Source organism: Protobothrops mucrosquamatus, unplaced genomic scaffold, assembly GCF_001527695.2.
Source record: "Protobothrops mucrosquamatus isolate PMUCROS unplaced genomic scaffold, P.Mucros_1.0 scaffold_258, whole genome shotgun sequence".
Taxonomy (NCBI): domain Eukaryota; kingdom Metazoa; phylum Chordata; class Lepidosauria; order Squamata; family Viperidae; genus Protobothrops; species Protobothrops mucrosquamatus.
In genome coordinates, this window is record NW_015386334.1 from 233,721 (window position 1) to 260,880 (window position 27,160).

Sequence of the window (27,160 nt, forward strand, 5' to 3'; positions counted from 1 at the left end):
TAGGGAATCATGGGGGAAAATATCTACAGTATCTATGTGGTTTCTAGGAGTTAAAAACAAATTTATGGCCCATAACCAATCTATATGGGACTGCCTTTGAATATTTGGAAACTACAATTGATCAGAAATGCAGCAGCCCAAACTTCTTAGGCAATTGATTGTATGACATCACTCCTGCAGGATCTACACCATGGGTGTCAAATTCGCCACGTCACATGACGTATCGTGACATATCGCGATTCTTTTTGCATTGCTAGCAAACCGGCCCGCGGGCCGGCAGTTTGACATCCCTGATCTACACTGGTAGTAGTGCAAATCAAAGTGTTTTAACCATTAAAGCTCTACATGATTTGGCACCTCAGTACATTCAGCACACCATTTTCCAATTGGATTCAACCCATTCAAAGTTTTTGTCCCAGGGGAATTGGTTACAATTCACAATTTCTGGAAAATGAGAGGGGCTGAGGTGTAAAAGCAGATTCTTCATGATGGCCCCAGTCATCTAGAATAGGTTCCCCTTGGAGATGAGATTAATCCTACATCAAATGGTTGTTGATGTGGGGAAAATAGAAAGATGGAGGAGTATTAATATGTTCACCTCCTTGAGTTATTTATAAAAATAATAAAGCTGGGATATAAATAACGTAAATAATAAAAATAATACCCTTCTAAATGGTAATTAAAACAGAATTTTTCAGGAGAGTTCTTGCATAAATTCTGACCTCATCAGGGTTCTGTTATGTGACTTTGACTGTAATTTTTACAATTTTAACTTTAATTCACAATGAGAATTTTATTGTTATATTTTATAATTGCTGTGAAGCAACAAGAGTTATATGGTGTGGCAATATATTAAAAACCTGTTCATTTACACAAATGCTTTATAACCCTGAGATAATATAGTATGCTGATATTAATATACTAGTACATGTCAAACCAAGTCAATATTGATTGTTGGCAAATACCCAGACAGACTTTTTTCAGGTTTACCCCTCTCCAACCTGGCACATTCGCACATTCCAATTATTACAATCAAGTCCATCAGTCATCTCTCTTTCTTTCCACATTTCCTAGCATTATGTATTGTACTTCTCAAGAGATCTAGGTCTCCAGATAATGTGTCTAAAATATAATTTGAGCTTGGACAATTGATCTGGAGTAAGAATTCTGGACTAATTTGTTTTATTAACTTTTTGTGTTTTTTTAGTGATCCATTGTATTCTCAGGAATTTTCTCCAAAGTTCAAAAGTCTCAATATTCTTTATGTCTTACTTCTTCAAAATCTTTCACTTCCACAGAGAGTCACAAGGAAAACTATTGTCTGCTTGATTCTGATCTTGATTCTGATGTCTAGGTATAGACATCATAGTATTTGAATATCTTTTCCAAGGCTTTTATTGTTATCCTACTAAGAAATAGTCTGCAGAGTATTTCTTGACCTCTTGTTCTTTTACTCTTGATGGTTGATCCTAAAAGACAGAAGCTACCCACCACCTCAGTAACTTCAGTCACTTCAAAGGCTGGTTGCTATATCTGTTGTCATTAGTTTGGTCTTATTTATATACAATTTTAATCCATTTTTTCACTATGCTCCTTGATCTTCATTTTAAAAGTTGCAGTTTACATGCATGTTCAATTATCAGAATGTCATTAGTGAAGATTGTTGATATTTCTTCCTCTAATATTTTAACAATAAGCAAGTAAAATCTATACAGTTTTGTCTCACTCATTTGCCAACATGGAGTCAATCTGTTGCACCATGTTCTGCCCAGACAGTTTCTGTCATATGTTTAAGTTTTTCGCCAGGACAATGACATGTTATGAGATTCCAGTTTTAAGGATATTCTACAGCTTGACATCATCAACCCAAGCAAAGGCCTTCCAAGGATCAATTAAATACATATTGACTTATTTGTTGCATTCTTTGGTTTTTCTCAATTTCTCAATACTAGTTTGTGAGCTAGTTAAGAGCAGAGTTAAGCCAATATTCCTGGCATACAAATTAGCTGTTCAGCAGCTAACAGCAAGGTATGGTGGAGGCAATGGAGAAAAAAATGTTTTTTGCAGAATCAGTTGTAAACATTTAGTAGCATACTACTGCATGTACGATTCTAATTTGTGTTGGATAATGCTACATATTTGCTAGCATGTGCAATTGTGTGTTGTATGTATATATATATGCACATGTGCACATGCCTTCAAGTCATTTTTGACTTCTGGAAATGGCCTGCACTAGCTTCTGTAGTTTTTTTGTCAAGGTTTTTCAGAAGTGGTTTGTCACTGCCTCCTTTCTAGGGCTGAGAGAGAATCATTGGCCCAAAGTGACCCAGCTAGCTTTGTGCCTAAAGTAGGACTAGAACTCACTGGCCACCAGCTTCTAGCCTGATGCCTTAACCACTACATCAAACTGGTTCTTATTTAATATGTTAAATGTCCTTTCTTTAATATCGATATATAGACAAACATCTTCCAATCTGTTGGCCAGTCTGACTTCATCTTCTAGTACTAGAAGTTTTTGTAAGTAAAGAGTAACTTCAAAGGTTCTTGCAAATAAAGAATAGGTTTAAAGGTATTTTGGATGTTGACATCACCCCTGAACGGAATTTCAGTATCTCCATTCCACTTTTCTTTCATCTTCTCTAAATCAGTTGCTATCTGACAACTGATACTCTTCAGCATACCAATTCAAGATGAGAACCTCTTTCTGAGTTTGGAGATCTTTTGGAAGACATTCCTTGTTTTTCCATTTCTGTTTTCACCTTCAATGTCTTTACAGATGTCATTGTAACACTGCTTCTTTTCTAGGAGGACTACCTATACTGTACATCCATTCACATCTGAAAGGACTGCATTATAAATAAGTGAAGCCCATCAGATAATACAAACAATTTAAAAATCTAGTATTATATCTACAATTTTTTTTTAAATGCTATGTTTTTGAAGAAATGATTGTTGGATTTTCAGGAATGAGTCAGCAATTAGGTGGTGTCACCATGATAGGATGAAGACTCAGTGGTTTTTCAGATGTTTATGAATTTCAGCTTCAAGCAGCTTTTGGTAGCATGGTTCTTGGTAAGGAATTTTTCTGTAACATCTCTGGCAGACTATCCACCACCAACCTTGTCTTGTTGGTCTTGAAACGTTGTACCTTTATTCCTCTGTACTGTGTCTGCAGCAGTGGTACTTGGGATCCCCTGACAGAAGTCAATAAATATGTTCCCATGACACTCATATACTTACCTATTCTTGATGGCTTTCAATTAATATAGTTTGGGGAATCTGCACAAGAAGACAGCTATTCCCTGGGATTACATACATTCTAAAAATCATAAGCAATTGGACTGAGCAGGGCACCTGTAAAGGAAAAGGATAAAAAAAGTCAAGATAGCAGCTGTGACCATGTGATTGAAGCCATCCGCCCTTTTAAATATGTGTTACATGATTGTAGACACCATCTTGGCCTTTTACATTTTTTTCCTGGGGATGACCTGGGGCTGAGTTCATGCAATGTGAGAAGACGGAACATAGTTTAGAGTTTAGGGTGTCATGCAAACACAGCCAACAACGGTATCAGCAAGCTGTACAGTAAGTTGCTCGGCCATGTGGATCAGAAGTTGTTAAAGTTGCTTCCTCCAACCCAGAGCGATAGGTATCCAGACAACCCATGAGGTTGTCACAAGCATCAAATGATGCACATGCCATTACTTGTCCCCCATGTGGCTGCCATGTAAAGCTTCTCCCTCGGGTGCAGCATGTTGACTCCCTTAACTCCCTTAGAATTATATTTTAACATTTGCAACCATTTTTTTCTAATGAACATTCTGAAAGCTTTAAAAATCCCTAAGAAGTTCTTCATTTTCATTACCCCAATCCCTAGCCTGAAGCGCGCTCTCTCTCTATGTGTGTGCGTGCGTACCGGTATATATTCTGTGTGTCTGTGTGTAACATACTCACCAATCTCCCGGGCACCAGTTTTTATCCTAACAGTCACGATGCAAGCCCGCGCAAAAGGCAACGGTTTGTATGCCTGAGATAAAATTCAAAGCGTGATTTAAAAAAAAAAAAAAATTAGTGACCCTCACTACACTATTTACCCTCCTCAACGCATGCATGCCGTTGCTATTACAATACTTCTTGTAAAATTTTCACCTTTATTAGGCTACAGCAATGCATCCTTATGCAGCCACAGGTTGAATAGGTTGCCCCTCACGAGGCCTGCGGCCCCCACGCTTTTCCCGCGGATACCCCCTTCCCATCATTTCAATTCAACTTCTAGCATTTCAAACCTCCCCTTTCCTTCTCTCAATTCACACGAGCGAGGGCGAGGGCGAGTTCAGTCCCGCCCAGCTCACGTCAAAGCGCTGGGTGCGCTCTGGTTGGCTCCCACTGTCCTTAAATGGTGAAGAGCGAGCTGGGGAGCGCGCGAGCGGCTGCTTGGAGCTGCCTCGTAGCGGAAACTTGTTCGCCGCGATGTCGGGCACCCGGGCGGCTGTGGCGGCGGCTGCTGCCGCCGCTGCTGCTTCCAACGATCGCGCCTCTCGCCCTGCCGCCGGCGCTGCTATCGGCGTCGGTTTGAAGCGGCTGCGAAGCGAGCCGGGCGGCAACCGTGTGACGGTAGTGCTGGGTGCTCAGTGGGGCGACGAAGGGAAAGGCAAAGTGGTGGATCTCCTGGCCACCGAGGCCGACCTCATCTGTAGGTGCCAGGTGAGTAAGGGCTGCCCCGGGACAGAAACGGCAGCACCCCGACCCGTCTCATGTTCCGCTAAACTGGAGCCAATTTCCCCGCTCGTTTTTGCTCTTGTGGCTTTTAGGATGCGCTTGTTGTTCACTTGCGCAGGTGAAACGTTCCCTGGCATGTTTGAACACTGAGGTGGATTAAGGTGCAATGAAAAATAAAGAAACAAGGGCATATTGAAATATTGGTAATTACACATTTTTGATTCTTCTTGTTTTATTTCAAAAGTCCTTCCATTCTGCTTTTAAAATTTCCTCCACATTGTTAGTGCATCCTTCCCCTGCGTTCTGCTCTTCAGGATATTGGATCACTTAGCCCATCCTTTCCAGCTAAATTATCCAGTTATGAGCTGTAACTGTACATGGGAGAGAAATGGATTGCCTGGTTGGTGGGCATAATGTATGTTTTCTTAAACTTTCTGGTTATTTCCCCCCCCCCCTAATCATTAGGTAGTATTAATTGTCTGTTTTGTTCTATCCTGGCTCAAGTGCTAGTTTTGTTCAATATTTACTTCATTATTTTTTATTTTTTTATTTTCTACCTTGGAGTCTTGCCATTTCTCTGCAACTAATATTTCTTTTGGCCTTTCTTGTAAGCTTCAGAGCAGCCCTGTGAAGTGGGCTAGTCTGAAAATGTACGATTAGTCTAAGGCTACCTCTGCACATAATGCACTCCCGTAATTTGAACTAAGTTCACCTATTTTTGTTTTTGTCATTTACTTCCTTTTTTGTTTTGTCTTTTGCTTCTGATGCATGTCTTTCTTACCCACGTCTAGAATGAAGCTGCAATAGAAAAGGAGGGAGGCTTTTTAAGACTGGCTACAGACTAAATGCCATCTGGGAAGTGGAGAGGGAAAACAGTTCTGGGTTATAAATAGAAATAGCTGAGCCTTGGTGACAAATGACATAAGATCTGGAAGTACAGACAAGCATGATGAACCTACCAAAACTGTGTGCGTCTGGAGAATGGTGCATATGCCGGGGTGTCTGGTGACGGCTGTCTGCAAGAAAGGTTGAAGTTGAGCAGAGGAGCATAGTGGAGATTTATTAGGGGTTGCTTTGGACTCATTGGCTTCATGCTCCTGTGCTATGGTACATTATTTGAAGTCAACTTTGATCACTTGATCAACTTTGTGTGTGGGAAGTATGTGTCTCTGAGCCCTTGGATCTTAAGGATTATATAAGCGTAGCCCCAGAGGGATGCTGTTTCAATTTGTCCTGCAGCCCCAGAGGAACTTGACCCAGATCTTTTCTCAGGCTGGCTTCATACAATGGGCTAAACCAAACCAAATATATTCCACTGCAGCTTGGTGTAATTTCTAAGCAGTAGCTTGTGGCAAGACCTTGTATGAACATATTCTTTTGTGGTTGAACAAAATGTGACTTAGCATAATGTGTGAATCCAAGCTTGGTGTAGTCTGCCTCATAGAGTTGTTGTGAAAATGAGTGTATATTGCCCTGAGCAGTTTGGAATCATTGTGAAAGAAAGATTAAAGATAAAGAACTCAACCCACATATTTTATTTCATAGTTTCTTGCATGATCATTTTTCACTATTACTAAAGCAAAGAGTGCAAAGTACCAAAGCTGACAGAGTGTATATGTATGTGTAGGTGTGTAATGCACACATATGGCAGGAGTTTGAATAATAAACATGACTACATTTCATCTAGTTTTGTACTCATTCTGCTTTAAATCAATTGCAGGTTCTCATAAACAAGTTAAATTTATTTTAATGTTTTTTAAAATCTAAAGCACTTGTTCTGGAATTATTCTAAGGAACTGTATGAATAATCTAGTTCAGTCTTTCCCCGCCCGCCCAGCAACATACCCTACAATATGCCTAAAGCTGAAAAAAGCTTTCCTATTATTTTCTTTGATTCAAATTAGATACATGAAATATCTGCTTATATTCTAGAGATTGGTTCAGAATGTGAAGCTACCATGTGGTGATGGAGTTGTAAAACAGCATATGAAGAAAGTAGTTGAACAGTTTCTTCGGTGCTTTGGCTGCCATGAAAATTGCCAGCAATTCTGTATTTGTAAAGAAAAGTTAGCATACACAGCATCTTCCAGGGCAACATTATGAGATTGTAGTAACAAAGAAGAGAGCACCTAGTAACCTTGGGTGATCTCAAAAGCTAAGCAGGGTCAGTCCTGGTTAGCACTTGGATCAAAGACAGATATGAAACATCAGGGCTGTAGGATAGACCAGGAAGTAGAAATTGTCCCAGCAGAATGCAATGACAACCACATTTTTATTCTTGACAAGACAAAGAAACCACGACTCATCTGTATAAGCCACTAAGTGTCATACACAATGCATTTCATGTGCCATCTGTTCTTGATCTGTGTTTTTAGACAGCTGTTCTTAAAAAAAAGAGATGGGGGACTTTGAGTATTAAGAACCGTATTTTTTTTTGAGGGGGAGCTGAGAGCTGGTGATGTGGCAAAATAGGTGGGATTGAAACTGTAATGAGCAAGTATGGAATTTGGGGGGAGCAGAGGGTTGTTGGTTGTCTACCTTAACATTTTCAGCAAGAAGGAAATTTATATTTATAAAATGTATGATACAATATTGGGCTTGGAATTCACTTTTAATTGCTTTAAGTCAGGGGTGCAAAAGTGATTCTTTTGAAAAATAGAAGTCTTTGCCAAGCAGGAAATCAGAAAGATAACTTCTGGCTAACATTCTGTTAAAAATATGCTGCTTTAAATGCAGATTATTAACCTAGCAGGTTTGAAAAGTGGTAGGCATGATACTATTTTTAAAAATTACAATTCTAATGGAGGAAAACTGTTGGTACAAATGAAATTTAATAATTGTGATACAATTGTTTATCTAATGTGTTATCTAGTCCCTCAAATAATTTTAACATTTCAAATAGCTCCAGAAAGAAAAATCAACACGAGAGAACAGTGTTGAACAAAGTTAAAATTCCTAAATCTTGTAGGCTAACAATATAGACAACCCTCTTAGTCTACAGCTATAATCTAGTCTTTTGGGTTCCACATTAGTGTAGAATTCATGGCTGAATGAATGCATTTACTTGATAAGTCTGATTGATCATAGTTGGATTTCTCTTTAGTAAGGAGACTGAAGTTTTAGGTTTGTCTGTGGCTTTCTGAGGATCATCTGTTTGGCCAATGTAGGAATAGATAGAACACTGAGCTGATATTGCTCAGTTCATATAACAGTACAACAATTACTTATTATAAGCTTTTTAATGATATTCAAAAATCTGCAATCTTAAACTGACAGCCTTATACAGAATGAATCAGAGTAATAAAGAATTGGAAAAGGGACCATGGCAGCATGGGAGCAGGTATGAAGTAGTAATGATGACTGTGATTTAAAAATCATATGTTTCAACCTATTTCTTTTATCTTTGGATATAGAAACCTTAATTTTGTTAGTAAAACTAGAATGAATAAACACTTTGAATAACATGTAACTATATTTAAACATGTTTTAGGGGACTGGAGGCTAAAACATATAAGGAACGTTTGCTGGAATTGGGTATGTCTAGTTTAACGAAGAGAAGGATGAGGGGGGACATGATAGCAGTTTTCCAATATCTCAGGGGCTGCCATAAAGAAGAGGGAGTCAAGCTATTTTCCAAAGCACCTGAAGGCACGACAAGAAGCAACGGATGGAAACTAATCAAGGAAAGAAGAAACCTAGAACTAAGGAGAAACTTCCTGACAGTTAGAACAATTAACCAGTGGAACAACCTGCCTCCAGAAGCAGTGAATGCTCCAACACTGGAAGTTTTTAAGAAGAGACCGGACAGCCATTTGTCCGAAATGGTATAGGGTTACCTGCCCGAGCAGGGGGTTGGACTAGATGACCTCGAAGGTCCCTTCCAACATTATTAGTATTAGTAGTATTATTATTATTGTTGTTGTTATTTATGACCTGCCTTTACTTCAAAGTCTCAGAGGTTTCTTCTCGTGTTAGTCACATGTTGATTCTTTCTAGTCCTCAGGCATAGTGACAAATAACAATTGGCCCTGGTCACTCAGTGAATTTTATGACTGACTAGGAATTTATTTCACTGCCATCAAGTCCAATAGACCCTGGACAGCTTATAAAATCTAATGCAGAGTTAAAACAAAAACAGACAAAACAAGACAGCTTGGATTAAAAACAGCCACAGTAAACCATGTCACAGCAGTCTCCCCCACCCCCAAATACATTAACCCCAGACTTGGGAACAGAGCCAAGTTTTAAGCGTTTTTCAGGACCCCAAGAGAATGGACACCATCTGTACTGCTGACAGGGTGCTGTTCCAGAGAGCAGGGGCAGAAGCAGAGAAAGCTGGAATCTGAAAAGTAATGGAAACTCATACCCTAGTCCTTTATTTGAAAATTGTGCATTTCACCAGAAAAACATTCAAAGGTAAATTGGAATAATAGAGAACATCCTGAGATGTAGGGGCTTTGAACAAAGTCACAGCTTCTGATTGGACCTTGTGTATTGTGCCTAAAAATGACCAGCGAGATAGCTAGTTTTTTATAAACACTAATAGAGATGGGACACAAATCAAATACATAAATATTTTGTGCAAACATGTGCCACATGCTGCCATAATTGCACATGTACCATGAAGTATTGCCCACATTTTATGGGGACTAGGATTACAACAATAAAGGTGAATAAGATGACTTATTTTTAAAAGCCAAGTAAACTGATACAAAATAGAAACTTATGGACCTAGCATCTGTTAAGCACCTGCTTGCTCTAAGAGGAAAAAAATGGTGACATTGCTATTTTAAACTTGGTTTTCTCCTTGGGTATTTATGAAATTGCAGCAGGATCATCCGTATTCCATGAAAAGGTCAAGTTTAAAGTTACCAAACCCCTCTCAGAAAACAAGGTTGTCTCTTTTTTTGTACTGCAAGCTCAGCTATGGGTTAAATAAATAAATAAATAAAATCTAATTCTGTTGTTCTGTGTAACAGGTGAAGCAGTCAAACTAAGAACAAATGACATTTGTTTTATCCTTTTCTTTGTTTTCTATGATTTGCAGGTAAATTAATAGCAAAATGTAATTACTTCAGCTATTTAGTTCTCTAAGAAAGTAGAAGTCAGCAGAGTGGTGTTAATATTACTATAACGTCAGAAAAGGAAATGGAAGTTTTTCTTTTAGCCCTGGTGCTGTATCATCCTGTAGCTGATACGAAATTATGGGAAAGAAAACTAATAAGAAAGCTTTTAAGTAAATCCTGAGTGTATTATCAGTATAGTCTTTTGATCTGACATGTAGATATAGAAGACACAAAAGGCCCAACTTATGAAATCGATCTGTGTAACAGTGAACAAATCCCCTGGCCATTTGTTGGTTGATTTAAAACTAGCCACAGTTAAGTTCAGGTCTAGGCGGTTTTGCAGGTTTTAACCATTTAAGTTTAACATTGACATTATTGTTTTGAGCTGGCAGGTCTTACAGGCAAGTACTTTCAAGCCTTTTGATAAAAGTAGTCACTATGGACCTCAGTTAAATGTGTTTTCATTTAAGTGCATTACACTTCGCTTAAATAAAATGTTAAAATAAATATTTAATGGGAAATTGCTTCTATCTCAAAAGGTTAATGGTAACACTATAAGGCCATGGCCTGATTTGAAGTTTATCAGGACACAGTTATGCCCTGGCAATGCCAGTCTTTCCATGATACAGTACTGCCCTCATTTTGTCCCAGCCCATGGATGAAATACCTTAAATTATCACAAGGTGTCCTGTTTTTAAATGCTACTTTCTTCCTTAAGTCAGGAGTAGGCAACCTTGGCTCTTTTATAACTCGTGGACTTCAACTCCCAGAATGGCTCAGGAATTCTGGGAGTTGAAGTCCACGAGTCATAAAAGAGTCAAGGTTGCCTACCCCTGCTTAAGTCATCATTGTTGTACCACAGCTTCAGGGTGGTAAAATCTATAATGCTGTGTTGCACCTAATCTTGAAGCTGAAATAAGCTAACTTCTTGTGAGTGTGATCAAAGATGTGTTTGGGGACATTACTGCTTTATTACCATATTAATTTGAGTTTCATTTAGGATGAATAAATTCTAAAGTGTAGTCATAGGTCAGCCTCCACTAGCCATCCTCTTTGCAGTATTCAAAAAATAAGAGGTGATTTCCCCAACTGTCAGTTTCAATCACTATAATAGAAAAATATAAAAGAGCGAGTTTGGTCTAGCAGTAAAGATACCACGCTAGAAACCAGGAGTTTGAGAGTTTGATGCTTTAGGCATGAAAGCTGGCTGGTTGCCTTTGGGCCAGTTACTCTCACTCAGCCCAACCTACCTCATAGGGTTGTTGTTGCAGGGATAATAGGAGGAGAGGAGAGTATTAGATATGTTCCCCACTTTGAGTTATTTATAAAAATAATAATGGTGGTGTATAAATAAATAAAAATTAAAAATAAACTTGGGCCACAAGTTACAGACCTGGATGCCCATCAGCTAGTTGGTTTCAATTTATAGGACAAGTGGGAAGCTAGTTGTACAGTCTCTTTTCTGTCTGGAACTATTTCCACCCTTTTACTATCCATATATCTTCATATTATTCAAGAAACCTGGGTGATGCTCAAATGATGATTGGAGGAAAAGTAGACAAGCAGCCTAAGGACATAATATCTATCTCTGCTGCAGTACCATAACAAATTTCTGTCTTGCTGGCAGTAGATATGTTCTTCACCAGTAGTAATAAAAGTAGTAATAAATGAAAAATTACTAAATATCTTATTTTATTTTTGGCAGGGTGGAAATAATGCAGGTCATACTGTCGTTGTTGATGGGAAGGAATACGATTTTCATCTCTTTCCTAGTGGTATAATTAATCCTAAGGCTGTTTCTTTTATTGGTAAGTATTCCATTCAGATTCATAAGATCCAAATACAAATTTATTCTTTACTTCAGCAACATTTATGTCTTATCCTTTTCAGTATGGAGGAATAAGTCTGACTGAATTTAAATTAAAGATAAAATAACTTCTACATTTTTATTTCATTTTCAGATTTTGAGGAAACTCTGACCTTTTATCTGTGCCTTTTCAGTACAAAGAAATGAAGAAATAGTTAAGATTCAGCACAAGTGACTGAAATTTTTTAATGTTCAGAAGAACGTAGAACAGCTATTAAAAATCACACTTTATATCTAATTTTCATTCATATTTAGTTACATTTTGCCATTATAGGAGAAGTGGCCTTTTCCAAGCCAAATGTCCCAGATCTGGACCCAAGTGATGGCACTATTAGGTGCATTGGCCTCTAGCTGCTACTGGTAAATGCCAAATCAGTGTAGAATAAGATTTTGTCCATCTATAATATTTGCTAAGACCGAATTGGGCAATGACAGAATAAGATAAGATAAGATAACCTTTATTGTCATTTTTTTTACTGTGGGCACAATGGCACACATCAAAAATGAAATTTAGTTGCCCGCTCTCAAAGTGAAACACATACATGACCCACACCTAAACATACTATGTACAACATATGTATCAAAAATATTCTGAGCTAAGTTTCAGGTCCTGCAACACATTGGTCAGGCAGAAGGAATGGCTGTGATAGTACAGAGATTTTCTCAATACAGTACCAAAGAGAACTGCCTTGAAGGTGGCTGGCTACAAATGCTTATATGTGGAATTGGGCCACAGAGATAAACTGTGTTAGTATTGGTATACAAACTAGCTAGAATCCAGCAGCAACCTGCCTGAGTTTCTGGATGTCATCTCAACTCCTAATATTGATAATCTAGGAGGACTTCAGTCTCCTTGTCTTGAGAGAGGAATCTATAGAGCTTATAAGTTTATGGGCTCCCTGGCAACCATGGACCTGTCCCATGTAATCTTGGCTGCAGTATCCATGAATGGGCACATGCTAGATATAGTCTTATGTTTGGAGCAGACGAGATATGATGTGAAGATGAAAGACTGTGATGTACGTGCAGTTGTCACATCTCATTTCTGGCTTATACTCAGATTTCCATGCTGTAACCTAAACAAACATTGGGGGGCGGGGAGGCAAGTGGTACTCTTTCCTGATCTCAAGAAGCTGAACGTTTAGTTTAGATTCCCATAGGAATCTTTCTGTCATAGCAGAGAAGGAATGATGGTATCTGGGAAAGATGTTGGGAGATTGGGTCAAGAAATACTGCCAAGGGAATGGTCGCGTAAGATACAGCACAGCCTGCAAGTGGTTTGAGCCTTTGCAAAGTCTCACTTTGAGAGTTACAAAACTGATGTTAGTCTTGTGGGGAAAACAAGATAGAAATTGCAACAGGATGAGCTAATTCTATTTTATTGTAAAGCTACATTGATAGTATCATGCAAGTCTGAAAGTACATGTCTCGCCACATCTCCTTTATAGCCCAAGAAACTAGGGAGGATCTCTTCCGAGCCTCTTGTCCTGCCCACTATTCAGTTGCGGGTTATGCTATCTCTTATCTGTCCATTCCTTTGGCAACATATCTTGATCCAGGCTCCCAAGGTCTTTCCCACATACCATACAAAGGAGGAGATACTAGATTAAGCCAGCTTCCAGAGGAAAATCTTAGAAAACATCAGAAAAAATTCTAGAGGAATAGAGATTTGGATTAAATTGGAGTAGACAATAAATGGCTGTTGAAGATGGACTGTTGGTTATGGGACAGAGAAAAGTTGGCTGGTAAGCCTAAAATAGCCTGGTCAGTATTAATACTGCTGAAAGCTCATCAGTTCCAAAGGTTCAATGTCCACAAAGCAATTTATAGAAGTGCATTGAAGACCAGAAAAGGTTGAATGGAATTGGTGGACAGCCACTCAACCAATGCAGAGGGTATCCAATGAGGATGGCAGACTATGCCAAAAGATAAATCAAAGTCTTCCAGCTAGATAAACGCCAGCTGCCAGATTGTCTGAGAGACAGAGAAAAAAAAGTTTTGCCATTAATCTCTGTAACCTTCCTTAGAGGAGAAGGCAGAGGCACACAACAAAGTGCAACCTTATAATATGGAAGAGATCCTAACTCAATAGTCCATTCTCTAATTACCCCAATTAAAACTTTAATTAGAAAAGCTGAAAAAAACCCTCAATCTGTTATAAATTCTTCTGACGTAAGAATAGCTGTGTTTGCTTAATGCTTATCTTTTTAAGGAGGATATTTGATGTCTTGCTTTTACAGCGAAAGTTTTGTGTATACCTTTTAGGTAATGGAGTGGTTATACATTTACCTGGCTTATTTGAAGAAGCTGAAAAAAATGAGAAGAAAGGTTTGTACCTAATATTTTTCTTCAAAAAGAGGGGCTTGTTATCAATAATGGCACTCAACCTTTAAAAAAACCATTAAAGGGTTATTGTAAAGTTCGAAAAACAGAAAAAATGGATACCTACCTCAGTTATTATAGACAAGAGGTCCAGGCTGAAAAAAAATAAAGAGATGGCAAGTTATATTTCCTTGAAAGACACTTTTAGTGACTGTAAATGCATCCCTGGTGATAAACAAGCTCTGCCCTATGAGTTGTGATATTGGACCTGTGCATGCCACACTGAATATTATTGCTCTAAGATGTTTTTCATCCTGGGTAACTAGCATGCTGGGCTAGCTGGGGAATTCTGGGAGTTGAAGTCCATACATCTTCAAGTTGCCAGTTGAGAAAGACTGCTCTAGATCAGGGGTGTCAAACTGCCGGCCCGCAGCCTGGATGCATCATAACAAAACCGTGCCTACCCCATTGCCGGCAAGGGCAAAAAAGTCACGATATGTCATGCCATGTCACGTGACGTTGCGAATTTGACACCCCTGCTCTAGATTGTTCAATCCTCTATAGCAGGGGTGTCAAACTCGCCATGTCACGTGACTTGTCATGACATATCGTGTCTTTTTCCCCATTGCCGGAGCTGGGGTGGCCAAAGTTTTGGCATGATGCATCCGGCCCACGGGCCGGCAGTTTGACACCCCTGCTCTATAGCCACATTCTTCTAACTGGTACACATTTTTTCTCATAGGATTAAGAGACTGGGAGAAAAGGCTTATAATATCAGACAGAGCACATATTGGTAAGTAGTATTCAGAGAGAAAAAACAAATCATACAACTTTTTCATATTGTTAATTTTATTTGTACTGGGAAGAGTTCATATTTTTGTATCATTTTTGTATAAATCTTATTAAAAGTTTTAATGAGAACATAAAAACTAACACAAACTAATACAGCATTGTCAGAGCATGCACAGTCTTATTGCGCAAGATAACCCAGGAGTAAACACAGTAAACTGTCGTCTATATTAAATAGTGGTTTATCTTACACTATCTACAATATCATACACCAGGAACAATATACATACACGTGCTAATACAGCAGGATCCAACACACCACAGTTACAGCAGGAAATGGAAGAGAGAGAACACATTAGCGGAGCCTTCCCTTTATACAAAGGCTCTTAAAGAGACACAGACCCTGCTGAGAGAACAAAGAAAGAGAAAGAAAAAAGAAATAAAGTGCAGAAAAAAATATAAAAAGAAATTGAAAGAAGCTTATTAATCCTTTGCAGCAAATACAAGTATGATTGCAAAGTTATCTCTTACTCTATGATTACAAAAAAAGCTTTTTCAATTATCCAGCCTTTTTCTAATCATGAAAACTGCAAGTTATAAATGCATTTTTTCTGTTTCATGCAAAAAGTCTACAAGAGTTTTCCAGTTAGCCATAAATATAGATACTTTCTTTTCTCTAATTAAAAAAGGTAATTTAGCAATCTTCATATCTTTGAATATGAACACGTAATTCTTATTTTAATATATTTGATGCAACAGATGGTAAATTAAAATTAAGATTGTTTTGGCATCATGGGAAATTTCTTTATTTTTAAGTACAATGCTGCTAACAATTACACCAGCTTGATTCCTTCATTGTTAGAACATTAAAAGCATAATTATATGAAATATTTGAAAATCAAACTTTGTTTTATCTCCTTCAAATCTTCTTCATGCGGGTTTTTCTCTGCTATGCAGTGTTTGATTTTCACCAAGCAGTTGATGGACTTCAAGAAGTGCAGCGTCAAGCACAAGAGGGGAAAAAGTAATTATATATCTTGGTATACTTGAATTCTGCTACTAGATGTGGCATAAGTCTGGAAAGAAAGCATATAAAATGCAATGTAATGCAATGATTCTGTTACTTTTTTTTTGGCTGTTCTCGCTTAAAATATCAACTTACAAGCATGCATGCACAAATGAGTTTTAAATCTTCAAGAGTCACAAATGGTATAAGAACACTCTGATCCCTATATATGTCATGCATATATGTCACATGGATTGTGCCTATATAAAAGGGATGCACCAATAAAAACTGTACAGCTAGTATCTGTTCTGAAGAAAATGAATACGCTTTACAAGAAGTGCATGGTGAGGCAGATCAGGTGGTGAGGTTTTTATTTAGTGAAGGACTTGAATGTCATTCTACATCTGATGCCCATATTTTTTTATCTTGCTGCCTTCTTTCTATCTACATATGTTGTAGAATCTGCACTTTAGAATGTGGCAGCTCTTCATGACACAGCACACAATCTTGCTATTCTCTCTTTGTGAGAATGATAAAGCTATGGACACGCTAATATAAAATTTAGACAATGAATCATATATATTATCTTTCCTGAGGCAAATTTAGTGACATAGCATTACTGCCCTGATTCTGTGTGAGAATCTCTTCAGGTTTGTTCAGTTATAGTACTGCCGCTGCTGAATTAGTATTATAGTAAGGTCATAAAAGCTGAACAATGAACAAAAAGGCACCTTTGTATTAGGGATTTGGATTTTAAAAGTATTTTGAACTGCCAGAATCAGCCTCAGACGATATTAAGGTTGATTATGAGGTGACGTGACATAAATGGATCATAGAGTAGAAAAATCTCTTTTATTATTAAAGGTGGTCACATTCGTATTTACTGATATAGTCACTAGGAATCAATCCCCATATAGTGTCAGAATTGCACATGGTAAGGGGAAAATCAGTTCTGAGTAAAAGATTGTTCATACTCAAGTAATTATTGGTAAACTTTTCCAATGTTTTGAGAAAAGACGATATAGTTACTGACATGCTTTTTTCCCTTCTAGTTGACCACAGTTATGTCTCTGTGCTGGAGGTTATATTTGATAGGTCACTGAGCTGGAAAATGATAGCCAGTTAATCTATTTAGAACAACCCTGAAAAAAACTGGCAGTGAAGTAATGAAAGGAAGCATCCTCATAGCAACCTTGGCACACAGTACAGTATGGAAAAGTACTTGTACATGCATAGCTTTCTGGTCCAGTTCAATTAATCAATGTGTGGTAATATAGCTACTGCTGGATTCCCTAAAAGAAAGACATTGTAAAGGTGAAGTCGGTAGTTGATGGAACATGAGATAATATTGTTATTCCAATTATACCAGTCTTCCCAAAAGTGTTGGATTTTGGCATCCCCCTTGACTTCCAAAATAATATTGTTCAGTGAGAGGATCTATGCAATCCATACAACTTTCTTCTATTCAAGCATGAAAAAATAGGGGTGTCAAGTGTTTTTTCCCAATTTCGTTTGATTTCTCAAAAGAAAATAAAACTGTGTAATAAAAAGAGGGTCTCCTGGATCTATCCTGCATCTGAAAAGTTAAAAGTTTTCTAATGCATGCCTGCATGCATGCACATCCAGACTATACATTTTAAACAATTCCTATTACGAGACATGTTGAAATATTTGTATTACTAAATAACTGAATAGTTCAACAGTTGATTCTACTCAATTGTCTTTTGTCGCTAGCATTGGCACAACAAAAAAAGGAATTGGACCAACTTATTCTTCCAAAGCTGCACGGACAGGACTTCGGATTTGCGATCTTCTTTCAGACTTCAGTGAATTTTCATCAAGGTATTCTTGTCGACTGCACAGCAAGGAACCTTTTGGATGGGAACTTTTTGTATACTCTTAAGACACAGAAGGGAAAGTATGTGTGAGTGTGCTCTGTGGGGAACTGTGTAGATAGTTGGGCATATATTATTGAAAATGAACCGGATTTGGAGAAATATTTCTTTGATTGACTTTAACAAGATAAATTCTGATTAATGTCATGGTTCCAACAAATGAAACTCTTCAAAAGAACTTCGAGGCATTGTTTACCTTAAATAATCTTTTATTCGAGAAACAAAGTATCAGCACTTTGACACTTAAAAACCTGTTTGAACATAAAACCTGGGCTTTATACATATTTCACAAGATATTTTTTGCCTGTGATTTGTAGGGAAAATGCAGTTTAAAATAACTATGTACACAGTGTATGCTGCTAATTTTTTTAAAAAAATATTTTTATTGAGTTTTATAAGGGTAATAAAGGGATAGGGTCAAAAAGGATAAGACAACGGGAAACATACAAAAAGGCTAGACCAAGGGAAAGGGGTAACACAAAAGTGGGATTAATCCCACAAAATAACATCGCTTCAGCAAGTCTACCAGTCCGGGTTTATATATTAAATCTTAATAATTACTCTATTATTAAACAACTGTCCATTAATCATGTAAATAACAAATTAGTCAATAAATCTCATTCATTTCACTATTTAACAATGCTTAATATTAATTATAATCACTTTAAGATAATATATTACATATTAATTCTAGTTTACCATATTATTAAAGATCACAAATTTTTGTTATTATAACCTGGTCAGATGGTAAATTTTCATTTTTCCAAAATTGGGCAAATATTATTCTTGCGGCTGTCAGCACATGCAGTATTAAATACTCATTCTCTTTTCCCTAATTCAAACCTAATATTCCTAACAAACAGAGTTCTGGTTTAAATTCTATCTGTATTTTAATCATCTCTTCTAGCCACATATGAATCTTAAACCAAAACTTTTTAGCATTAGGACATATCCACCAGAGATGGTAATAAGTGCCTGGTTGTTGTTTACATTTCCAACACATATTTGATACATTTTTAAACATTTTCTCTAATCTAACTGGTGTCATGTGCTGCTAATTGTTGATGTTTTGCAGATTTAAAAATTTGGCTCACCAGTACAAGTCAATGTTTCCTTCTTTAGAAGTTGACATAGATGGGCAACTAAAAAAACTAAAGGTAAACCTCTAACATTTCTATCTGGAGACTTTGGATTTTAACAGAATAGATAACCCAAAAGGTTGGGTTATCTTTCCAGGAGAATGTCATGATTAATGATGATGGTGAAAGCTTCTGAGATGTCATTATGATTGGATAAACTCCTTCACCTAAAGAAGAATTTATAACCTCTTGGACTCAGCTGAATATTTTTGTCCTATATGCAATTACAGGTAGTCCTCAACTTATGACCACAACTGAGCCCAAAACTTAGGTTGCTAAGTAAAGAATTTGTTAAATAAGTTTTACCCCATTTTATGACCTTTCTTGCCACTGTTGTTAAATGAATCATTGAAGTTGTTAAATTAGTAACACTGTTGTTAAATGAATCTGGTTTATCCATTGACTTTGCTTGTCAGAAGGTAGCAAAATGTGATGACATGATCCCGGGACACTTCAACTGTCATAAATGTGAGACAGTTGCCAACAATCTGAATTTTGATCACATGGCCATGGGAATGCTGCAACGGTTATAAGTGTGAAAACGGTCATAAGTCATTTTTTCAGTGATGATGTAACTTTGAATGGTCACTAAATGAACTGTTGTAAGTCCAGGATTATCTGTAGTTATGGGAGATAACTGTTCCACTCTGAAGGGGTCCAACATTTCCAACCATCTTCAGATCTTTAAAAGCCCAAAGTCATCCAAAAAAATCTGACAAGATAATGCCATTTATTCTTCTGCAGATTAAACTGGCAAAACTTCAAAATTTGCCATTATAAATATAATCAATCTTATTCTTAAAGTGTCTAGCTAGTCTATCACAGTTAGCAATCTGTCTGTATAATTTTACCTCAATTGTCTCAAAATTGTGATTTTCTGGTTTGGCTTCTGATATGCTTCTATTCTTAACTTTCAGCCAATATAGGAGAAATAAAGTAACTTTTTATATATATGGAATATTGCAGGGATATGCTGAAACAATAAGACCAATGGTCCAAGATGGAGTTTATTTTATGTATGAAGCACTACACGGCCCTTCTAAGAAAATTCTGGTGGAGGGTGCCAATGCAGCACTGCTTGATATTGATTTCGGTATGTCAGTTTGTACAATGTATGGTTGTCTATCTAGATAGAAATCTGTGTAATAAATTATTTTGTCCATGCATGTAGATATGAGAAGGGTTATATTATTATTTAATAAGTAAGATGCATATTGATGAGAAAGAATAATGCACACAGATGAGAAATAAAGCATGTCTTTCTTGAAGCCTGACAGGCCACTGGGAGAAATGGTGGTTAGTTGATCCTTTCATACACTCTTAAACATGCATATTTTGCATGATCGTGAGTCTTAATCATGCAGAGAGTAATTGAAATTGATGGTGATTTCAGTGAGCATATTATAACTATGACTTAATTCGGATCCAATCATATCAGAGTATCCCAAAGTGCATCTTGTTTAGAACTCAATGTGAGAGAACATACTACCTCTTTTAGAATGCAAGTGAGTAAAGATTACGAGCCGAGTTCCAAGAAGGAATTTTGTGCTGTAGAGATGTGCTTTCTTCTCAGTTGGCTTATTAGACCATTTGTTTAATTTGTTGCCTTCCGGAACCAAATGTACAGCATCATCTTATAAGCACATAGTTATTCCTCATTTTACAGCTGTAATTAGGACTGGCAACTCTGTTGCTAAGCATGACTGCACCAACTCACAACAGCAGTTGCAACAGTTTTGGTTGCCATTGTTAAGTGAATTCCGCACAGTTAAGCACAATGTCACATGATCACCATTTGCAACCTCCTTCTGGCTTCCCAGTTGCCTTTGCTTGTTGGAAGTCAGCAGTGATGCTGCAACCATCATAACTGCAAGCTGCTTGTCAAGCACCCAGATTGTGATCATGTGACTGTGGGGATGTATAACTGCCGCCAGTATGAGGAAAAGTTGTAAGTCTCCTCATTGAGCACTGACATAATTCTGAACAGTTGCTGAACGGGTGGTTGATAAGTGAGCATTACCTGCAAATAGATGTTAAATGTAACAATATTTAATACTATAGAAGAGCATAATGTGCTTGATAAACCTTCTGGACTATGCAGATTTCTCCAGCACATGTTCATGTGATCCCCTGATCTTTAAAGTTCTTTAAGAAAGTGATATGTTGAACAGCTGTTCGAAATAAAGTGCACTCTTTTTTTTTAAAGCAGAATGTTTCTAATTTTTGCTTTTTGCTAGGCACATATCCTTTTGTGACATCATCAAACTGCACTGTGGGTGGTGTATGCACTGGGTTGGGCATTCCTCCTCAGTATATTGGAGAAGTTTATGGAGTAGTAAAAGCCTACACAACAAGAGTGGGAATTGGAGCCTTTCCAACTGAACAAATAAATGTAAGTTTGCTAATATAATTAAAATAGTACAAATAAACTAAAATAAGCATAGGATAATACAGACTGGAGCATTTTACAGCCCCCAGGCCACATCTGGCCCTTTGGTCATTCCTATGAGGTCAGTCGGAAATTAGAAATAAAATGTAAATAAGTGCACCGCAGGGAGCAGGAGAAGCTGAGTCTGTCTCTGAAGTCGCCATGCACTTCTTCAGTCAGCTGAAAGGGGGGAGGACAGAAAGCGCTTTTCTGTATCTGTGCAGCGCTCACCCCTTGCCTGGAGTAGCCTGAGGAGACAACAGCAATCATCATTTAGGGCAGTGGTTCTCAACCTATGGGTCGGGACCCCATTTGGGGTCGATTGACCATTTCACGGGGGTTGCCAAGCAAGGCTGTCCACCATTTTTCCCCCTTTTCCGGCGGGTGCCTTACCTCCCTTGAGCTGGGCCAGCTGGTGGTCGGCCTGCTCCGTCTCTGCTGCTTGCCAGCTACGCCTCGGCTGGCGCAGGAGGCGGAACCACGCATGCGCGGCACTCCCAGGCAGGGAAAGTCCTCGACTTACGACCGGTTGGGTAGTCCTCGACTTACGACCGGTTTAGTCCTCAACTTATGACCGGTTTAGTCCTCGACTTACAACCGGTTGGGGGTCGCGGCATTAAAAAGGTTGAGAACCACTGATTTAGGGGGACACAGGCTCGTCCACCCACCACCACCTTGGTGAAAGCGAGGCCTTGCGGGCGAGCAGGTGGAGCATAGCCAGGATTTAGCAGGAGTGCAGTGATGGTGGCAGAAGAGTGGCAGCTGGGCCAGTCTGGTCAGAGGCGAGGAGAGGCTCTACATTTCTACCTCCCTCAAAATGTTGGTTCCAGCGGCCAAAGTCACCAAGAAGGAGCTCAACTCTAACCACAATGGGGCCGACAAGATTTCCAGCAAAGAGCAACAGGAAGCCTAGTGGTTTGAGCCTCCACAACAATCCCAGTTTCTCATATGGCCCCTTGGGAAAATCAATTGCTCACCCTAGGATGTTATAATGGTCCTGTGCTGATACATGCAAGCTACAGTTATGCCAATCTCAAACTTTATTATAAAATAGAAAATGTGTGCAGATGGTATAACTTGCTCTCCCAATTGTCTTAATTTTCTTTAAAATGTGATTCCCCACCACCATCACAGCTCTATTTTATAGCATGTTTTCAAATGTCTTGTTACAAGAGGCATCCTGATGTGAATCTAATTTAAGAAACTTTTGTCAGCACCCGAATAAACTCCCTCATTCTCTCAATTTGGAGTTCTTAATTTGTTTAAAATTATTTTTTTTACTGTAGCTCATAAATGCCACTGAAATAGTGGATAAAGTAGTAGAATAGGGTAAAATAATCCAGTGTCACATGGAGTATAGGTGGGACACAAATTTAATCAATAATCTATTGAGGGGAAATGAGCATCATAGAGAACTGCACCCCAAATTCTGCATTTAGAATTGAATTAAAAATACACAATATTCTAAATCCAAAGTATGATTTTAATGACTAAATGAGGTTTGGATTTTGCATTCTCTTCTGCTTTCTTATGTACCTTTCTTTCATGCATATATTAAGTGCTTTGATATATACATTTACAAATGCTATAATCTACAGTTATTACCCTACATCAATCATGGTTTGGAATAAGTTTCTAAGTCTGATTTTAGGGCTAAACACCAACCATAATGTACCAGCTTGGAACTGGAATCCAACCCTAACTAATGCTAAATGAAGGGAAAAAATGGCCTTTTGGAAAATTTCCAAAGACAATTGGAAAATTGTCTGTCTTGGTGTGCCATGTTGAACCTTCTTTGTCTTCTAAATGATTAAAAAAAACACATGTATTTTTGATATGACATAGTTCAGTTACTAATGACTTTTGACACTTAGCTATGACCACTATTCCAATCTCCTGGGTATCTTTGTCTCTGGTAGGAAATTGGAGACCTTTTACAGTCACGAGGTCATGAATGGGGTGTGACTACAGGCAGGAAAAGACGTTGTGGCTGGCTAGATCTTGTCATTTTGAGATACGCTCATATGATCAACGGATTTACTGCGTAAGCATCACAGATTTTGACCTACAATTGGAACTCATAACTTTTTGCCCGGTGGAGTACAAATATGTAGGTAACATTATAATTAGTCCAGCAAAGTTATGTTTTATATTATGATAAGAAACACAGTAACACCTTATCCCAAAGAAAATAATTTTTTTCTTCAGTGGGGTTAAACTTCTTGGGTCAATAGTACTGTTCAATAAACAGCAGTCATTTTAGGAGCTATAAAGCAGAAAGAAGAAGGAAATAGAAAGTGATGTTTACATGGTACATACTTGCTATTTCTGCCTGTGCATAAATTTTTGCATTACTGTTTGGTCTTGCAATCTGAAATATATCAGGAAAGGGATACACAGTGGTGGGATTCAGCCGGTTCGCACCACTTCGGCAGAACCGGTAGCTAATTTTTTGTTGCCCAGAATGGACTTCTGGAAGCGGCATCCACACAGAGAACTGGTTGTTCACATATTTGAATCCCACCACTGGGGTTACACAATGTTTATTTTAAATTCTGACTGATGTGGAATGGTGCTTAGCATTAACTAAAATTAATGGAAGTAAAGATAGGCCAAATGATATCTATGATTGGCCTGTAAATCGCTCTTAACATAGGTTCTGAATTCTTGAAACTTAAAAAATAATTTTGCTATCTGTGGATTGCTCATATTTGAAAAAAAAATATAACCATCCACACTATGCACAAGTTTTTAAAATACTGAACATTTAATTCTTAAGTGCCATACCTAAATTCTCATCATTTGTATATAGCTAAAATTTATTTTATGATTCACACCTTAGTATGCAAAATGCTTCTTAACATGTAGAGTATATTAATTTAAACTTTATGTGCCTTGTAACATTTTTTCCTGTGATAGAACAGAACATTCATGCTGTTGGGATATCCCATAAACATAAAAACAGGTAGAAGGGATTCAAGGAAGTGTTGGATGAGACTAATATCTATCTAATATTTTCTGGGCAGTTTGGCATTGACAAAACTCGATATTCTGGATGTCCTTGACGAAATCAAAATTGGTGTGGCCTACAGGCTAGATGGGAAAAGAATTCCATACTTCCCAGGTATGTTATTAACTGAATATATTACTTTGAACTAGGCTGAAAAGTTTAATTAGGTCAGGAGTCCCCAAAACACCAGGACACAAAACTGATAATGATTTTGCTCCCCATTTCCATTTCCCGTCCAATTTTTTGGCATCCTTTGGAAAGGATAAAGAAGACTTCTAAATAAGCACATGGCTGCAGCCCTTCAAAATTTTTAATTTCCAAGAAAGTCTTAGAACTCATACAGAAACTGCGGTTGGACTTCATAGCATGCCAGTTTTCCTTTAAAAAATAATAATCTGAAAGGCATTTAAAAGGACATGTGACACAGAAACCTGACAATTTTCAAAGGACAGGTTTGTATGTGTGCATTTTGACACCTTTGTGCATCACATCGTATACTCTTTCTGTAATGTTAATAATTAAGAGCTGAGAGGATCAGGCCTTCTCCCCCTCTCTTTTATCTGTTAACTATTACAGAACTTATATATAACCAGTGACATTGCCACTTCTGCAAACCAGCCTACAAGCAGACTTCATATTAGTAAAATGAGTGCCAATAATTTTCTCCATTATTTCACTAAAAATACTTTTATACAAATAGAAAATTGTAGTTATTCTGTCTTTCTGAACTCAAGAAAATGACACCTAACTGCTGTGAATAAAGTAGGGCAATTCCCCATTCCCTTCTTTCCCCATACCTGTATTGTTCCTAGTTTTTTCCTTATTCATATAAACCCAATAAAATATTTGTTTTTAAAAAGTAGGGCAATTATTCGGTAAAGACCTCACCTGGTTGTTCTATACAATCTGATTTATTCTAAAAGCAAAGAAAAAGAGCTTTTGAGACCAATGGTCACTAAAGGAGTGAAAGCTTCCAAGATTAGGTTAAAGGTTTGTCTATTATGTTTTTAAGTGTGAATGCTAAATAATGATTACATGTTTCTTATAACCTGAATAGTTGCTTTTTCACTTTTAAAGCTAATCAGGAAATATTGCAAAAAGTGGAAGTGGAATATGAAACAATGCCAGGTTGGAAAACTGACACAACTAGTGCCAGAAAATGGGAGGACCTTCCACCTAAGGCACAAAATTACATTAGATTTGTGGAAAACCATGTTGGTGTGTCAAGTATGTATTTTCATCATTACTGCTCTAACAGAGTTTGCTATGTTTATTAAGTTGTACTCAGAAAGGTTCTTGCCAGTTAGACAAAGCAGCAGTTTTCTGGGAATTGAGATAGATTAGGGGTCCTATTGCTAAAAGAAAAATTAATTAGAATCATTGTCATGCCTTTGTGAAACTAGTATATGGTAGATTTCTTGCTCTGCAGATATTCCAAATGTGTTTAGTATCTGCATATGATCCATAACTGTTCAACTTTAACTTAATTCATGGCACTTGTCAGAAGAGACTTGCTGATTAAATAATACCACTGCTAATACTTCACTGCCTAAGAAGCATATAATGTGTTTTGCCATAGTATTTGAACAGCAGCAGTGAAACAAAATTGTCATATTTAAAAAAAATAATATATAAACAATGCTACTTTTTTTTGCTGCTTCCTGCCAGATAACAAACAACTTTTATTACATGGCTACCTTATAGCTAATTGCTTTTGAATTTGGATTCTTTAATTTACCCTCTAGGATTATAGCCTACATGGGTAATCCTCAATTTAAGACTATAACTGTGCCCAGAATCATGGTCATAAATTGTGGTGGTCATTAAGCGGGTCACAAATAACCATGCTCAATTTTACGACCATTTTGTGGTGGTCATTGAATGGATGCCGTGGTTGTTAAGCAAGCATCACGGTCATTAAGTCTTCCCCAAAGACTTTTTTTTTTGCCAGAAACTGGAAATAAAAGCCGGAAACTAGCAAAAAAAAAAAAAAAACCCACCAAAAATCATGACCATGAGATGCTGTAAATGACCATAAATGTGAACCAGTTGCCAAGTGCCCAAAAATGCAGCCCTGTGATTGTGGAGGTTTATGTACGTGGCCATTGAAACTTTGAAAATGGGTTGAAAGTAGCTTTGGGGAGGTCCATTGTAACTTTGAATGGCCAGTGACCAGTTGTTAAACAAGGACTACCTGTAATATATTTCATTATGTTATTTATTCACTGAACAATAGTTTCTGATTATTTCTCTTTTATCTCTTCAGTTAAATGGGTTGGAGTTGGAAAATCAAGAGAATCAATGATCCAGCTCTTTTAAGGGCTCATAGAAGAGCTGCATTGAGAAAGGGTTCACCTAATCTCTTCTGATCCCAGACTAAGATGAAGGAAGATGCTTTCAAAATCAAAATAATCTTTCTAGACTATGATTAGAAAAGAGCATTGGCTCTTATTTTAAAGTATTAAAATGGCTTGGAAACTACGTAAAAATAATTGGAGTGAATTGGTTGAGGAGAATCTTAAGATGTATATACTACTAAAACTCTCCAGTTTGTCTGTTTGTAACTTTCAATTGGGCGAAATGGTGCCTCATAGGGCAACCATTTTTTAATCAATGTGCTTTAAATGGACTAACTTAAAGAATGCATCCAAAACCCAGGACTCATTACTCCCATGGAATTGAAATTTGGCAAAAGTGTGACCATTTCAGTGCCACCACACTGTCATGGTCGAAGCCACATGATCATCGTTTCCAATGATCCCTGCCAGCTTCCCACAAGGAAACTCAATAGGAAATTAGCAGTAATTGGAAGTCACTCTTACTCGTGGTCATTCTGTTTCTCTGCTGGTAAAGAAATATATTTGGAACAATAACCCAGTAGGTCACAGGCTGTCTAGTAAAACACTTTTTAAAAGTGTC

At 37.6% G+C, this 27,160-nt stretch overlaps 1 protein-coding gene across 1 annotated transcript; it reads left to right on the plus strand.

Moving 5' to 3' along the window:
* Positions 1–4,438: 4,438 nt before the first annotated feature.
* On the plus strand, positions 4,439–26,778 carry ADSSL1 (adenylosuccinate synthase like 1). The gene is made up of 13 exons (XM_015831537.1): positions 4,439–4,704; positions 11,491–11,593; positions 13,918–13,980; positions 14,717–14,767; positions 15,721–15,787; positions 17,504–17,611; positions 18,740–18,821; positions 19,770–19,896; positions 21,041–21,195; positions 23,151–23,275; positions 24,258–24,355; positions 25,319–25,468; positions 26,508–26,778. Exons 1-13 carry the CDS (start codon positions 4,471–4,473, stop codon positions 26,558–26,560), a joined length of 1,416 nt encoding a protein of 471 aa, XP_015687023.1. The 5' UTR covers positions 4,439–4,470; the 3' UTR covers positions 26,561–26,778.
* Positions 26,779–27,160: the final 382 nt, after the last annotated feature.

Bases quoted from the DNA above. Each gene is read 5' to 3' on its own strand.
- ADSSL1 (XM_015831537.1), top strand. From the start codon at position 4,471: ATGTCGGGCACCCGGGCGGCTGTGGCGGCGGCTGCTGCCGCCGCTGCT. The intron at 15,788-17,503 runs GTAATTATATAT...TTTTGTCGCTAG, and splicing joins CAAGCACAAGAGGGGAAAAA to CATTGGCACAACAAAAAAAG. The intron at 25,469-26,507 runs GTATGTATTTTC...TTATCTCTTCAG, and splicing joins AAACCATGTTGGTGTGTCAA to TTAAATGGGTTGGAGTTGGA.